Below are 16,582 nucleotides of genomic sequence, written 5' to 3' on the forward strand. Positions count from 1 at the left end.
CCCAAACAGTGCCAGATTTATAACCTGTAATAAATTTTCAGAGTTGTAAAACTGAATGAGTTTCTCTCTCTCTCTTTTTTTTTATTTTGTACACCTTAATTACTGGGGAAGTACATTAAAACTGAGATCATGGGTTAATTAATTTGTCCTGGACTATAGAATTTTATGGACAGCCAGAACTGAAGCAATGGATACGTGGGTGCAGTTGACTAAACATGGCTTATAAACTACAGAGGTCCCCTAATTAGCCCTCTGCTGCTGTTTAGCTGGGGGGTTTTACAGCAGTCATAAACTAGGAAGGTGAGAAGTAAGAGCATTTTGGCGGTTGACACAGCCGCTTTGCAGAAGCTACCATTTGAGAAGAGCTGTTTTGCTTTTTTTAGTTTTCTCCTTTTAAACCCACTCTTTTCATGTTTTCACTGTAACACAATGACAGCCATGTGTTAGGTGCCTTAAACACAAGCCGTGCCTATTAAAATAGACCGCTGGCGCCATTCCTCTAAGAGCGGAACTGCCAGCCAGAGAGGATGGTGAGACCTGTTTGATCACACCCTTCAAAGTCATCCTTGCATATTTAATAGATTGAAAGAGAAAGTTACAGGTTACATTTAAAGAGTGTTCCCTGTCATTGGATCTTGACACATTTTAACCTACCTGTTGAAATGCGAGTTATAAATAGCTCCTCTTTTAAAGGTGTTCATTATACCTCATTGGCTCTTGTTATAGAAAATGCAAATGTAATTTGAAAAGTGCCCGTTCTGAGTGTGAGCAATTACGCTGCTCCTCAGTGCCCGGTTCATTGTCAGCGCAGCCACTTGGTTAAAAAGCATGTTTGCCTTTGAAATGGAGATGGCTTTGGCTTCTGGCTGGCTGGCTCGACAGGTAATGAGAAAATATTTTTCTGTTTCAGGGAAGCAAGCAGCTGTTGAACAGCTATCCTGTGTACATAACGAGCAAACAGTGGGACGAGGCTGTGAACTCTTCCAAGAAGGACGGGAGGCGGCTTCTGCGCTACCTCATCAGATTCGTCTTCACCACCGACGAGCTTAAGTACTCATGCGGCCTTGGGAAAAGGAAAAGGTCAGTGCAGTCAGGAGAGACAGGTCCCGAAAGACGCCCTCTGGATCCAGTTAAAGTCACGTGCCTCCGAGGTACTGCATCCTTCCCCTCAGTGTCACCATCCGTGATCCCATTTCACTGCATTGGCTGTGGCTTCCCACACAAGTGTTCAGCCGTTACCGTATTTTTTTTTTTAATTTTTGCACCGAGATCTTGTAAGCTTCATGTGGCCCATCTACTTGGTATTGAGAAACTCTGTAAACGAGTCTTTGCTTTAGCCTCGTTCTTGAGTAATGTCCAAAGGCATCGCATAGCACCTCATGTTTCACGCTTTCAGTTCAGATTTCCTTTGCTGCCAGAGAAGGCCACATTCAGCAAAACTGGAGCATAGGGAGATACACAGAGAGAATATGTGCTGTTCATCCTGCTTCCATGGGCCTCCATCCAGCTTGCTTGTTAGGAATACTTACAAAACCTACTTGAAGTAGGCTTCATCTGTAAAACCTTTTCAGCTTAAAAAAGGGGGCTGCTATGTTCAAAGCTGAACTTCTGCTTTGATAACACAATTCGCTGATATTTTAGGTAATTTCTTTGGTCAGTTGCAGGTCAGGCAGAGGTTGGGGAACTAGCAGGTGATGGAGCAGCTTCCAATGAACACAGACACGAGGCCACCAGAGCGCTGCCCTGGAACGTAAAGCAGCAGGCACAGTAGCAGGCCCTGCAGAGTTCAGGACCAGTGTCACTAACCAGAGCGACATGTTTATTTAGTTTGGATAGGCATCCAAGTTCTTCCTAGTAAAAAAGTCCCAGTTTATTTAATATACGTGGATTTGTATTGGTTTGACGATTAGAAGGCTTGTCTCTACTCAGCCTAGGATGTAGCCTTCCCCTAGACACTTGAACTCTGTAAGCCCTGCTGCCTGAAGAGTGCATGTCCTGGGTTCCGTTAGCTCACCCCACCAATTGCAGTTGAACAGAGATTGAAGGCTGGGTGCATGCATGACTCTCAACCATCCCAGATGATTCCAGTGCAAGTGACCAGAGCTGGGGAAGCTCACTTCCACGGGGTGCATGCATTCACTAGAATAGCGCTGTAAAGCAGTCCAATGATCCAGCATGACCAGGCTTACAGAAATTTCTAGAATCTATCTTATTTAGCTAATTGGCCACACAGTGCTTCTTATTCCCCAACATCATCATAGGTGGTGGAGTTGCTCACCAAGATGCACAGGCGTGGGCTTCTTATTTGTGTAATAAACACTAGAGCAGCCATATCCCTCCTGGGGAGATGATTCTCAGTAGGTAGAACGCAAGCCTGAGGTCTGAGTTCAGGTGACTGAGGAAAGACACTTCAGGCAGACACTTTCTTTTCTACAGCAAGCATTCCCTAGAGTGTAGGTGGCTTTGGTCTTGCACATGAGAACACCGGTGTGGGGTAGATTGGATGTAGTGAGTGGCGATGTCATTGCATTGCTCTGGACCTCCATGTGACTTTTCTGATCGTGCCTCTGTTGTAGGTTAAGCTGCCTTCCTATCGTCTGTCAAAAAACCAGCTGTTTTTTCTCTCTTTTTTACTGTTGTTTCTATTCCCACAGAATTCATTAGGATGCACTGTACCTCAAACCCTGATTGGTGGATGCCCTCGGAGGAGCAGATAAACAAAGTGTTCAGCGATGCCGTAGGTCACGCCCGACAAGGGCGGGCAGTGGGGACTTTCCTGCACAACGGTGGCTCGTTTTACGAAGGGATGGATCACCAGGCTTCCCAAGATGAGGTCTTCAACAAGAGCTCTCAGGATGGGTCTGGGGACTAGCGGACAGAACCTAGCAGTGGTGTTTTGGTTTTTTGTGTAAGAGCTCCAGTTGTGAATGTCCATCCCCTTGTCTCTTAGAGTCCAAAGCATGGTATTCCGTCATACTTTACACATTCTTGACCCACTGCCACAGTTCCCAAATACGAATCCACTTTAGGATTCGGGGGGGAAATGAGCAGCTGCAGTAGATTGGGGTGTATTCTATCACAGAGGAGAATGTACAGTTAACATGAAGTCATTACTAGCTGGTCATTGAGAGTGACTCCAGCCCCAGATCTTCAGGGAAGCCTGGCCTCCTGAGCAGAGCTGGTCTCCAGGGAAGGTTCAGTTGGTGTTCCTGCACATGGGGGAAGGGAAGACAAGCAACGCGTATTTTCTTTAATTCAAGTAAGCTGTCTTTCATTTTCCTAAGACTTGGTTTTAGAGTTCTCAGCAAAGACACAAGCTAGGTGAGACTGTAAGCTTCCATCTGTTTTAAACTCTTACGATAAGCCAGAACAGAGGCCATGTCTGTAGAGGGTACTTGATGGAAGTCAGCTATTTTTCTGTTCTCTTACACGCAAAACTCACTGTGTCAATCAGAAAGGCAACCTCATTGCTGTGGTTTACAAGCAGAGATTCTCTTTACATCTTTAGGAAACATCCAAAGATTCAGACCCATTTTCAAATGCCTCATTTCATAAGTTCTAACACATAGCCTTCCATAGCCTTACATCATGCTTTGTTGACACAATGCCAGGGTGGTGGGTTCACTGAGAACCTCTACGAGCTAGCTATTTGGTAAGATCAAACACAGGGCATGAATGACAGTATCTGCTGTTGATAAAGGGTCGGGTATTGTAGACACGTAGCTTCAGTGCCGTTCTGACAACTATGCAATGGCTTATGGGTGATTTCTCTGAAATTTGAGGCCTTTTTCTGGGCTGAGTGAAGGTTTAGAATATATAAAACTTCTGTTCCCCACTGTCATGGATGAAAACACCTCAACCAGCTGTGCCTCTCCTTTTCCCACAGTCCCTCTGTGGTCTAAGTTCTGAGTTACTGCTCTGCTTCCCTGCTTAATTTGCGGCATCCATGTGAGAAGTCACACATGTTAGTGATGTCTAGTAAAGGCTACAGAGGTGCTGGAATTGTTCCTGATGAAGGTTAAACTTTTGGACATGAGGAGAAGGCTAGTTTTATTTTTTTTAATCCCTCCCTCCCCCGTTGGCTTTGTTAAACAAATCAAGATTACTGTGTTCTTTGTGGAACCAAAAGCTAAATGGGCAGCATTTATGAAAATTATGAATGCCATCTACAAACACAGCAAAGAGCTTTGAAATGGGATAGAAATTCAGACTGAGTATCCATTTAGAAAAGGTCTGTATGGGAGGCCAGTTTTGTCAGAATAAATCAGACATCCTTTATATTCAGTATTTAGCATCGGATTTTGAACAAATCGGCCAAACAGTTTAGAAGTAAAAGAAATTAAACGAGTAAATGAGATGTCATTTACATGGACCGAAGACCAGTGTCTTTGGCTGTCCAAGAGAAAGGGATGTTGTTTTCTTAATTAGGAAAGCTGTCTCCGGATAGCATCCAGGACAGCATGTTGATAGCTTCTTGCTGGTCTGGGGCACTCACTATCATCTTGTTTAAAATCCTCATCTGCAGCACTGAAGACGTCTCTCATTGCTGTTTATCCACACGGCTGAGCCCCGTTCCTCTCTTTGGTGGTTTATTTACTGCCTGCTCAACCTCATTGAGTTTGGTCAGTAAGTGTGAAAAGCTTTCTTTGGTTGTCCTGTAGTCTTTAAACGATCCATCGAGTTTTCTCGTCCACAAGTTTGCAACTCTGCCTAAGTATGGAAAGTTGGCAGGAGCAAGGCTCATGGCGCTGGAGCTTCAGAGCCCCCATGTGAGGAATCAGGAAGACCCCATGGAGTGATCCTCCTCCACCTCTTTAAAGGCTCTGATCTCAACACCAGCTCGGGGTGCCCTGGGATAAGCTCTTGTCAGTGAAGCTTCTCATTGTCATCTGCATAGGCTGGTACTAGTTTTAGTTGAGCTTGTGCTGTGCTGTGCTGTGCTGTTCAGCCTACATCACCTTCCACATCAAATGTAGCTTTAGAAGAGGGTATCTAAATCATTTGTGGGTACCATACGACTGCACCTCTCAAGCCCACTGTCGGGTCAGGGTCAGCAGCTGGAAGAATTGATCCTTGATAGAGGGTTGCATACATCGCTTTAAGTCTTCCACTTCACTTGTCGAGGTTTTCTGGTCACGTGATACAGTCGTCCTGATTCTGCTTTTGCAGTCTTCACTTCTGGTCTCCTTAACTTCAGGGTTTTCCCAGGTCCGGGCTTACCGATTTGGTTAAACTCCCCAGCTCCGTTGACATGTGAATAGGAACAAGACTTTCTTTCCTACTTACATAAAGAAGGGAACAGCGTATAGACAAGTAGGCAATGATATACTCCACCAGGGGCTTTTGCCGCTTGCCCAGATGTGCAAACGGCAACATCTGCTCCCTCTACTGCAAGGTCTAGGTAAGAAGTGCAGAGCACTCCTGATGGGCTGTTGTCATTTCCATCTGGTGACACGCTTGTCATAAACTCCACAGTGACAAGCACTGTTGTGGGAGCGCTGTTCAATAGGATATTGAAAACGGTATTTCTTAGTGTGTGATCCAAGGTCTGGGAAGTCTGACCTAGGAGGTCTCCAGTGTCAAGAAACCTTAGGTGGAGCCCGTCATCACCCACCTGCCATTACGTCATCAGTCTTGCACTGGGCCGCAGTTCCTCTTGCTGCTGGATATGTTGACCCTGCTACAGCCGTAGTGCTTAGCAACTGCTTTTAGGGTACAGACTTGCAGGTTGTACCTCTTTCCAGGAAGTTCGAGGGAACATTCTGTGCATCCATCTTGGAGCATTTTGGCCACCAACTCTTTGAGCCTTTGACTTCCCACAAGTATGGGGCAGGGGCAGAAACCTGGCTGCTGTTTCTGCCACTTGAAAGGACATCTGTGTCAGGCTTGCCACTGCATCTGCTCTGTCAGCACTTTCCCACAGTGGACATGATACTGGCTGTTGTCCTCAGCATCCTAGCCAGTCCTCACAGGTAATGACAGGAGGACCTGAACGCCTCAGCCCAGTCAGGTGTTCATTTTTCCTGCCTGTTTATGTGATTTCTGCTGTTTTCTTCAGCTCAGTTCACCCCGATACCAGCAGTCGAACATTGAGGTTTGCTTCAGCATCCTGCTGGCTCTTTCTTTGCCTTTGTGGATATCCAGTTAAGGCTGGGCTGCTACTCAAGTCAGCCTGTGAAAGGTGTCACTTCTGAGAACTCACGATCAAACTGGCTACCCTGATTTCTGCACATGCCTTTGGCTTGCTCTTGGAGGTCTGAAGATGTTGTCTGTCATTATTCTGGCAGTAAGACACATGGCTTCCACAAGGCAAAAGCTAGTCCTCTGTCAACTTTTAGAATTACCCGAGCCACTCAGTGTTGGTTGGAAGTAGACTTGAGTTAAAAATATCTCAGGATGGATGCAACTGTACCTTGTCCTTGGTGAGGAAACCGTGGTTGCCAGGCTGGCGTAATTAAATGGCTTTTTCATCAGTGATTAGGCCGGTCCGGAGTCCCAGCATCAGAGGCTCCATAGTTAACAGTGACGCTTTCCAAATTAAAATGCTTTCCCTCTCATGGGGATTTAACTCCCCAGGCACAGATCTTGCCAAGAGAATGATGAGCCCTCAGGGGATCAAGACCAGGAACCTGTGGAGGGGAGCAGTGTTTAGATAAGGCCCCATTTCTCACCAGCCCATTTGTGGGTGTTCAGCCTCTTGTGGTATCAAGAAAAGTGTAGCTGTTTCTACAAGTCCTTAACCCTGTTCCTCATCTGTCACAGCATTTAGGAGACTGTCACCATGTATGTGTTTCATAAGGTTTCCCCAAGGCAGAGAGCAGAGGAGTAAGAGGGTTGATCTCTTGGTGAGGTGTTGAGGAGTGTGTGTCCCTGCTAGACGCTGTGGTTTATGTAGACTGTCCCTTACCCTTCAGTGATCAGCATCAAGGCGAGGCCTTTGTCAGGATGATAAGGAGACACAGTTAACTACAATCTTACTTGACACAGCCACTCTACACGGCATCAGGTGATCGGCACTGACAGCAATAGGACTGTGGTTTCCATCCAGTCCAATAGTGATTCTTGAATTATTTGCTGTTTACACAAAATTTACACAATAACTCAGACTTAGGAATCTGCAGGTGTGTGGTTTCTACATATCCCTGCCATCTAATGACTTGTGCCTCTCATGCAACTCTGAGAAAGTGGATGGCATGCACTCCGTGGGAAGATGTGAGTTATGTCTGGAACCCAAACATCGCCCTCATTTGAGTTCTGTGTTTTGTGGTACAGGGGTCAACCATTATTCAGTATGTGCTCTAGACTAACCCTGACATCCACTGACTACCTCCTGAGTTTCTGTATAAACCAGTTACATTTTTTAGTTTAAAGGTCATTTTTGGTGACTTAGAAAGAATTTTAAATGTATCGTTTCCTCAGCTAGTGCTGTATCATCTCACAGTACAGATCTGTGTTAATTTGTGACAGGTTTCACGTGTGGGTTTGTAGAAGTGTAATAGAGAGTGGCTTTGCACATACGGTGTGAGTCTTGCTGCTGTGTGCTTAATGTGGCGACACTTGCCAAAGCTGCTTGGCAAACACGTCAAAAGGGATGCTTGAGTCACAACTCAAATGCAAATGTGTCGCAACAGGAGTGTGTGTCACTATGATGTATTTTTGTAAACACAGTGATGGCCTCTTTCAGTCATATAAGTACTGGATAAAAATAACCACTGGAGGGAAATGTCACTTAACTGATGGCAAAGCTACTCATACTGTCAGCCAGGGGCGTGTGTGTGTGTGTGCGCGTGCGTGCGTGCGTGCGTCATGGAGAGGGAAGAATTGACATCAGCAATATGGAGGGCAAAAGTAATACCCCATCAAGTTAGAGGCCACTTGCACTCCCCATAGTATATGGATTTTAGGAAATATTGAGAGAACTGGAATTCTCACACTAAATTACTGGCCTTGTCAGTTTGACTACTGAAGGCAGTGGATTACCAAAAATTTTGCTTCTAAGCCTCCATAGCTGTCAGTAAGGGCTATGTCTTGTTGAATCACCCCTTTCACCTGTTCCCCAAATTGCAATGAAAGTGATATGCTAGTGAGACGGACTCACAAACCTGGGTCACTCTGAACATGGCAGCAGTACAGGCAGGCAGATGCGCCTCAGCGTGCTGTAGGAGATCACTCCCATAGCAATAGTAACTACACCACCTAAGTGTGACTCCTGACTCCTGCTAGTTGCTTCCTCTCCTCTGCTTGGACCTCACAGCTGCCCTAAGAGCTGTTCCTGACAGGGCGCTCACCTGAGCCTTCTCAGCTCAGTAAGCAGAATGGCCTCTTCTATCTGTGCCCGTCAGGCATAGTTCTCAAAGTCTGCCAACACTTTGGAGTGAACGTTATTTGATTTTCTGATGCTATCAAGGGAAGGTTGGCGTTCTATCACTAAATATGCAGGTGCTTAAATAACAAGCTTGTGAAGCCTCCAGGCCTCTCGGGCCGGCATGAGGCGTGCCCTGAGTGGCATCCTGTGAGGGAGACCAGAAACCCTTAAAGGAAGTGGGCACATCAGGAGTCTAGTCCCTCCCACCTTTCTAGATCCCCTGTACAAAGATGCAGGAACAAAGGAAGACTTTGGATCTCGAGATTAGATCATTCACGTGACACCTGGTGATAGCTCTGGCTATTGGCCAGTGTTCCCCCTCTGTGTGGCTGATTTTGCAGCCTCTGGTGACACTTCCAGTTCCGTGGGACGTGAGGTTTTAGTTGACGATGTCACTGTGAGAACGGTAGAGGAGACTGTAAAGACTATAGTGACCTGTTGGGTTTGCCCCTGTAGTCGAAAATTTAACATCCTTCAAACGCATGCCAAGGTCACGATGAGCCTGGCTTGTGCCTCGGGAGCAAGGCCTGCCGGAAGCAGGCGGAGACTCAGTCACTGACCAGCCTGCCCCTGCCCTGGCTAAGCCTTGCTTGCCCTCATGTTGCTCCTGTGCAGAACGGCATGTAGCAGCTAACACTGGGGCCAGTTGCCTTTACTCTATTTTCTATGATGAATACTTGTGGAGAAACTGTGACAAATCCATTGATCCTGATATTTTTATTGTTGGAGTCTTGTGGCTTCTCTGAATAATTTCTATTTGATTGTACTGTGTAGAGTTCATACACACTAGGGATATGTTAAAGAAGCTAAAATGCATAGTATAATATAGAATAGCAAAAAAATTTTTGTGAACAATTTATATAGAAGAGTGAGTTGTTTTTTAAGTGTTAGGCCATTTCTTTTAGGAACCTAAAACGTTTTAAGAGTTTTTTAAACATTCAATATTTTTAATTATGAGAGACATTTGTTACTAGAGCTGATTATTTCGGGTGTTCTAATTGGAATATTGATTTTCTTACCTCATATACCTCTAGAATGCCACATGTTCTGTTGGGGGTAAAATTGCACAATAAATGTCAAGTTATCTGTTAAATGTTTTAGCTTGACTGTTTTCTTTGTGTGTGTGTGTGTGTGTGTGTGTGTGTGTGTGTGTGTGTGTGTGTGTGTGTGTGTGCATGTTCACATGTGGGCTACATGTGTATACATTGTGGGGTCCAAGTTGATATCAACATTTCCTGTGTTTCTACCATATTATTTTGAGGCAGGGTCTCACAGTCAATCCCAGAACACACTGATGAAGCTAGTCATGCTGACTGGGGAATCCCTTGTCCCTGCCATCCAGACCCAGAATCACAGGCAGCCACCACCTTGGTGAGTCTAAATCCCCTCAGGTTGATAGTAACCATCACACAACCCAAGAAAAATCATAATAGGTGGTAGACGGTGGTGAGGAGTGAAGCAGTGCAAATACTTCTGTCATGAGATAAATGTGACGGTCTTTACTTGGACTGTGACATCACTAGGGGCCAGAGTGCAGACAGCACAGCATTACATGGGTGAAGCTTGACAGTACAGCAAGTGAACAAAGTGGACACACACACACACAACAAAACAACGGCTATTCTACAGCTCCACTTGTATGAAATAACCAGGAGAGTGACAGCCGCAGACAGGCACCGCTTAGAGTGCTTCTCAGCACACTGTTGAGCTGACTAAGGAGCCCAGTGTAAATGGTTATAACTCATACAGTACATTAACCCAGAGCCTGATATGCCTGGGAAGTGGCATACTTAGTCCTTAGCAAACTGTAGTGTAAGTCAATGGCTGCGTAACGTCAAAGAGAAAATGACAAGGATCTATTAACCATGAGAAGAATCCATGTTCCACTGGGCAACTTGTTTTCCAATGTGAATTCCTGAGAAGGGGAATTGGTCATAAAAGGCTGTGACTGTCAAAGACAGTTTGACCAACATTTACTGTCTCATCACTGTCAGTTAAAGCATCTTTCCTTACGAATTGGTGTCTACCAAATGCTGGCCGGGTCGCTTCTCTTCCTTTCCCTCTCCATTTTAAGATGTGTTAGTCAGAATTCACCCAAGCAGTCTTAGTGAGACCATGACTGGTGGTCAGCCAGCAGCTGCAAAGAACACCCGAGACTTGAGTGATGGATAAAAACGGGGCCTCAAAGTCCTCAAAACTCGTTACCCAGGCAGAGATGGGAGGGCGCTGACTGCTGGAAGGGACAAGGCCAGCAGCAGGACTGAAATTATAGAGGGTTCCCTGCTAGGAAATATGATCTCCATGACATCTGAGGAACACGGCAAGAAAGGAGCCAGATCGGGGATCACATTGCAACCTCCCTTTCCCATCCCACAGGAGATATGAGACAGACGGGAGGTTTCTCTAATTGAGCACACTGGAAACCTCACAGTGAATAATCCACTGTGTCCAGCCAGACCCCTCCCCCAACACAGCGAGGCAGAGGAGAGAGAAGATCTGGGGGGTGAGGACAGTGCCTGAAAGCTTTCTGTTTACTTCATTGAGGTCCTGAGAGCCACTTGGTCCTCAATCATTTGAGCAGTTGACAGTTGTGGATCATTAATTAAGTGCTATGGTCATTCCTTCATTCAGTCTTCGCAGCCCATGGGGAAGCTCTAATGTGCCCGCTCTGTGGCTACGGAAGCTGGAGGAGCTCCAGTGTGCAGATGGAGGAGGCTGACTCCACATCCATGCTTTTGTCCCCTCAGCCCTCAAAGACTTGAGCTGGAGAGATGGCTCAGAGGTTGAGTACACTGACTGCTCTTCCAAAGGTCCTGAGTTCAATTCCCAGCAACCACGTGGTGGCTCATAGTCATCTGCAATGGGGTCTGATGCCCTCTTCTAGCCTGCATGTGCACATGCAGACAGAGCACTGTGCTTAATAAACAAATCTTAAAAGAGACTTTCAAGGTGAGGATGTGATCATGAGACTAAACAATACCTTCCTATCTCCCCAGCTCTGACTGACCCAACAGAAATGCATCTTTCTCCGTGACCCCAAGGCTGAGGCTAACAATCGCAGGCATGCATATGAATATTGATGAGTTTAATGTTCATGGGCAGCCTTACGTTCATACCCAGAGGCCAACATAAGAATTAGCCTTGATGGTAAAGAAATATGCCAAACAACACAGTGAAACCTGCCTTTAGGAAATGTGCGTCGGGCAGAGCTGGAGAGAGCTCGGCCGTTAGTGCATGCTGCTCGTGCAGAGGACCTGAATTTGGTTCCCAGCACCCTACCCAAGTGGCTCACACCACCTGTAACTCCGGTTCAAGGGGATTCTGAGGCCTTTTTCTGGCCTCCTTGGGTACCCACACATGCACAGGCACAGGCGCATGCAAACGCACATAACATTTTTTAAAATGTTTTTATTTAAACTTGTCAAGAGTTAAAAACACCACAGTCAATAGTTGTTTAACTGCATTTTCAAGTTTTGTTCTCCGTCTTCGAAGTTCTGAATGTTCTCTTTCCATGTGTACTGTATTTTAGTGTTTCCGTGTCCTTGGGGTGGGGTCACTTCAGCTGGTCTGTAAAGTACCAAAATGACACTGTCCGTGTGGACAGACTAGAGAACCTGTTTTCAATCGTGTTACTGATAAAATACTTGCGTTCCAACTGTCTTTCCTTTACATAAATGCAGGAGTGGGGTTTGTGAGACTTGCTTGTTAACTTGTGGTAATCACAGTTTGAAGATTGAGCTGATTTTGTTTAAAAATCCTTTTTTCAAATCTTTTAAATACATTTTTAAATACACTGGGGTTTGAAGTCTGAATTAAAAGAATTCTCTCCGTAATCTCAGTGCTCAGAAAGCTGAGGCAGGGCGGGAATTGCTGAAACTTCAGTACAGCCTGGACTACACAGCAAGTTTCTGTGCTGATGCCACCCCCACCTCAAAGCAGTTAATCTGGGCTCAGCCAATAACGTCCCCAGAACACACATAAAAGGGCAGGCAGTGGGGGCTAGAGGAACGAGAGCCCCCGCTGCTCCTGCAGAGGACCCAGCACCCACATCAGACCACACCCTCACAGGCGCTCGTGACTCCAGCTCCCCGAGATCTGACACGTACTCCTGACCTCTGGGCACAGTCCTCACCTTCACACATCCACTCGTGTACACGTTCAGATACACATAACGTCTGTAAAGCCAAGCATGAAGGAGTATGCTTGCACTCTCAGCCCTAGGGAGACAAAGACAGGCGACCCCAAGGGACTTGCTGGCCAGCCTAGTCTGCTTAGAAAGCTCCACGTCACCGGGAGACCCTGTCTCAGAAATATGATGGCCGGCACCTGAGAAGATCCCAACGTCGCACAGACACAGAGCACATGCATACGTGCCTTCACAGCAAACAGCAGGCGTGCACTGTTTTGACAATTAAAAATGCAAGTACGGAAAGATGATATGAAAGCAGGGTGGGGGTGGGGCTGCTACTTTGATTAAACAAGGAAGGCAGGATAAAATGTGTCCGAAATAAAGTCTTATTCTTGTACTTAACAGTTGTCAGTTTTTAACAAATTGGGTTAAATCATGGTTTCAAGCTACAGCTTTGATGTAAACGCTCATCCTTCTTCACTCACACAGAAAAGATTGCTCTTGTTTCATGGCATCGCCCCTCCCTGGTTTTTTGTTTCTTTGTTTATTTTGTTTTGTTTTTGTTTGTAAAAAAATTAGTATTTGTCGAAACACAAGACTGTTACAGAATACCACTAATGAGGGCTGAGGTGCACTGGGCTGGCATGCAGGGAGCCCTGGGTGTGAGCGCCGCACTACGTAAACTGGGCTTCATGGTACATCCACCCTTGTAATCCCAGCACTCAGGAGCCGAAGCTCAAGGTCATGGCGAGCTCAGGGATAGCCTGTGTTAAATGAGTCCCTGCCTCAAACAGCATCACTAGTGCGAGTGGACTAGAATGGGTAGCAGCAGGAGGAATAAAGACATTGTAACTATTCGGCGGGTGTTTCTGTTAATCAGGTTCCGCCTCAATAGTGAGGCTTCAAGCACTTTTTACTTTCCATTAGAGTCTAGGAAAAAACTCAGATCGTGCTAAGAGAGGGGGACCAAGCAATAAGAATGTCTTATTTTCTAGTCTGTTTTTGTGGGGTCTGTTTCTGTGTTTCTGTGTGAGAATGCCTGAGTATGTATTTGTGTGCCTGTGTATGATTGCTTATATGTCTGTGTGTGAGAATGTGTGTGCCACAAAATGTGTGTCTGTGTATATGATTGTGCATGTGTGTGCATTTCTGTGTTACATACGAGAGTGTTTATGTGTGTGAATGTGTGTGTCTGTGTCTTGTGTGGGTATATGCCATTGTGAGTGTCTGTGAGACTCAACTGTGTGTGTAGTTATGTATGTAAAGGTGTGTGAGTGTACCTATGTGTTTGCTTCTGTGTCTTAGGAGGTTATGTATCTATATGTATGTCTTGTGTTTATATGTGTGAATGTGTGTGTTTGTGTTTGTGTGCCAATGTCTCACTGTGACTACGTCTCTGTGTTGAATGTGTGTGTATATCTGTGTGTACTGGTATATATTAGTATGTTTGTGTGAATATGTGTGTGTTTCTATGTTTGGTGGTGTGTCTGACTTAACTGTGTGTGTGTGTGTGTGTGTGTGTGTGTGTGTGTGTGTAGTGTGTCTGGCTGAACTGTGTGTGTGTGTGTGTATCTGTGTGTGATGGTGTGTCTGGCTGAACTGTGTGTGTCTGCAATCTGTGTGTGTGTGTGTGTGTGTGTGTGTGTGTGTGTGTGTAGTGGTATGTCTGACTGCACTGTGTGCTTCTGACTACTTGTGTAAACCCATTGTGTGAAGATTCTCTCTTAGCTGGCAACACAGAGGCGTACTCAGCACAATTACAAAACCAAAGAACTGCACTGACCATGGGACTTACCATTTTGTGCTCATTGCCTTTTGGGTTCTCATACATTCTAGGTAGGTGTTTCTTTCTGTAACTACAGAACATCAAAGCCCTAACTAGACATGTACTGCATCTCCTTAAGGGAACCTAAGCAGAGAATCCCTATGAGCCCCCAGAATCCATGGGAACCATAACTTTTCTAATAAGGACGTGTCTAACCCTGGTAAAAAGTTGGAAGCTATTTTTTCCCCACGCATCATCAACATGCAAACAGGAAATTACACGGGAAGAAAAGTAGCAATCTTCTATTTTGAAAAAATATTATTACTATGACATAAGAAGCAAAACTCAGAAACTTCTAGAACTTCCCAAACCCATGCTGTATACTAAACTGTACGCTGAACAAAATGACCCAGCCCCGTCCCTAAGGATGAGCTAACTAAATGTCTCCTGAGTGTCTCCCATTTTCCCTTGCCTCCCAGGAAGCCCCAGGCTGCATTCCGACTGCAGTCCCCTTCACCCACTTGTCTGGAACGCTTGGACTCTATCACTAGCCAGGGACTTCCTTCTGTTCTTTGTATTTATCGGCACGGATCTATTTCTTGTGCTTTCTCTTAAGTGTGTTCAAACACTTTCCAGAACCTAAGCTAAGCTGTAGTAGTCAGACCCCTAAACTAATGTCAGAAGTGAGACCGCTCCTCACTCTTCCCTGCTACCTACCCTCAACTCTTAAGCCACTAACAAAAATGCCTCCAGCTGTTTGTACAGCTTCTTCTGGCTTGTCAACCATGACAAGCTTTCCTACCAGGCTTCTGTATCCATATCTGTGGTGAGGAGAGTCTGAGCCAGGAGGTCGAAGCCACCTGCCTGGGAGATGGTGGGTCTGAGCCCTCCGCACTGGAGCCCTGGCTGAAGGCCTCAGAATGGAGCGAAGCTGCACCAACCCCTGTTGTCTGAGGAGCTAGGGATGAAGCAACTCCAGGAGAGAGAAATAGCTGTGCTCCCCGCTGCTGAGGGTCTCGGGGCTGGGAGTTAGTCTAACTTGACAGATATGAGACTAATTTTGACTTTGAAGGTCAAGACCCTTTTCCTACATGAAAGAATACACTAGGGTTTCCAAGAACCTCTGAGGTTTCTTAAAGACTTACTCCGTGGTCCCGTGTTAGGAATGCTACCAGAACCTTCTCTGAGAAGAGCCATTTTTTTTCACTCTGGGGCTTGAACCCAGGGCTGTACTAGGCGTACTGTCCTCACCACAACCACGACCTCTTTTCCTTGGGCATTATCCTATGGTGTTTAATTTCTTTCAACATGTGCTGGAGAGATGGCTCGGTGGTCAAGAGCACAGACTGCTCTTTAAGATGTTCTGAGTTCAATTCCCAGCAACCACATGGTGGCTCACAGCCATCTGTAATGGATCTGATGCCTTCTTCTGGTGTGTCTGAGGACAGCAACAGTGTATTCATATAAATAAAATATTTTTTTTCTTTCAGCACTTGCACATAGTATAAGAATGCATTGTAGCAAGAGATGGTGTTCTAGAATATTATAATGCTATGCCCACACTGCCATCCAGAACAAGGGCATCAGAAAGACATGGCTGAGACTCTCCATAAACAGAAATTCTGCTCATAAACAGCCGTGTGTTATAATCAAGAGGAAACAGTTCAAGGATCTCCGCAAATCCTAAACTCTGATACACAGACCATCTCAAAATTATGCCATGCCTCAGTCTCAGAGAATCACTAGTATTAAAAAGCGACACATCCTCCACAAAAGACACAAGGGAATGTCTTAAAGGACAACTATTCCGTGCTGGGAGCATCCTTCTCAATTTTTTGGTTTGTTTTAGCCAGACAAGCATGCCCATTTTTACTGTCAACAGGCATCCACCGCAGGCGCTGCCACAGCCGCTCCCTGCGTTCCCTTCCTGAATTGGCTCTCTTCCCTCTTCCAGCAGAGAGCAGATGAAGTCTGAACTTTCACCCTGGGCCGTGGTATCCGTTCTGTGAGCAGCTGTCTCCATTGCCTAAGTAGTTAGCACCTAACCAGGAAAATGCTTGGGGGACCTTTAAAATTTAAAATCATGCCACCCGTGTGTGTGTGTGTGTGTGTGTGTGTGTGTGTGTGTGTGTGTGTGTGTGATCTTTAACATATACTACAAACAACTAGACAAATCAAATGAGACAAAATCATTGTCTCATTATTATTTTTTTTCTTCCAAACTTCTGTGCAAGTGGTCACTCTCTGGCCCTGGTCCTGTGAATCCAGATGTTTATCTCCAGGAATAAGGTGGACAGGATACAGGAAGAGTCCTGTAACTGTA

General features: G+C 45.7%; 1 protein-coding gene across 2 annotated transcripts in view; it reads left to right on the forward strand.

Moving 5' to 3' along the window:
* The window catches only part of Bend4 (BEN domain containing 4), a 35,819-nt gene extending 26,361 nt beyond the window's left edge, over positions 1 to 9,458 (forward strand). The window contains 2 exon segments of one of the 2 annotated variants that reach the window (NM_001447004.1): positions 911 to 1,151; positions 2,655 to 9,458. In NM_001447004.1, coding sequence (NP_001433933.1) covers positions 911 to 1,151; positions 2,655 to 2,872 — 459 coding nt within the window. In that variant the 3' untranslated portion in view covers positions 2,873 to 9,458. 2 annotated transcript variants of the gene reach the window in all.
* Positions 9,459 to 16,582: the final 7,124 nt, after the last annotated feature.

This window comes from Rattus norvegicus, chromosome 14 (assembly GCF_021556685.1).
Source record: "Rattus norvegicus strain SHRSP/BbbUtx chromosome 14, alternate assembly SHRSP_T2T, whole genome shotgun sequence".
Classification (NCBI taxonomy): domain Eukaryota; kingdom Metazoa; phylum Chordata; class Mammalia; order Rodentia; family Muridae; genus Rattus; species Rattus norvegicus.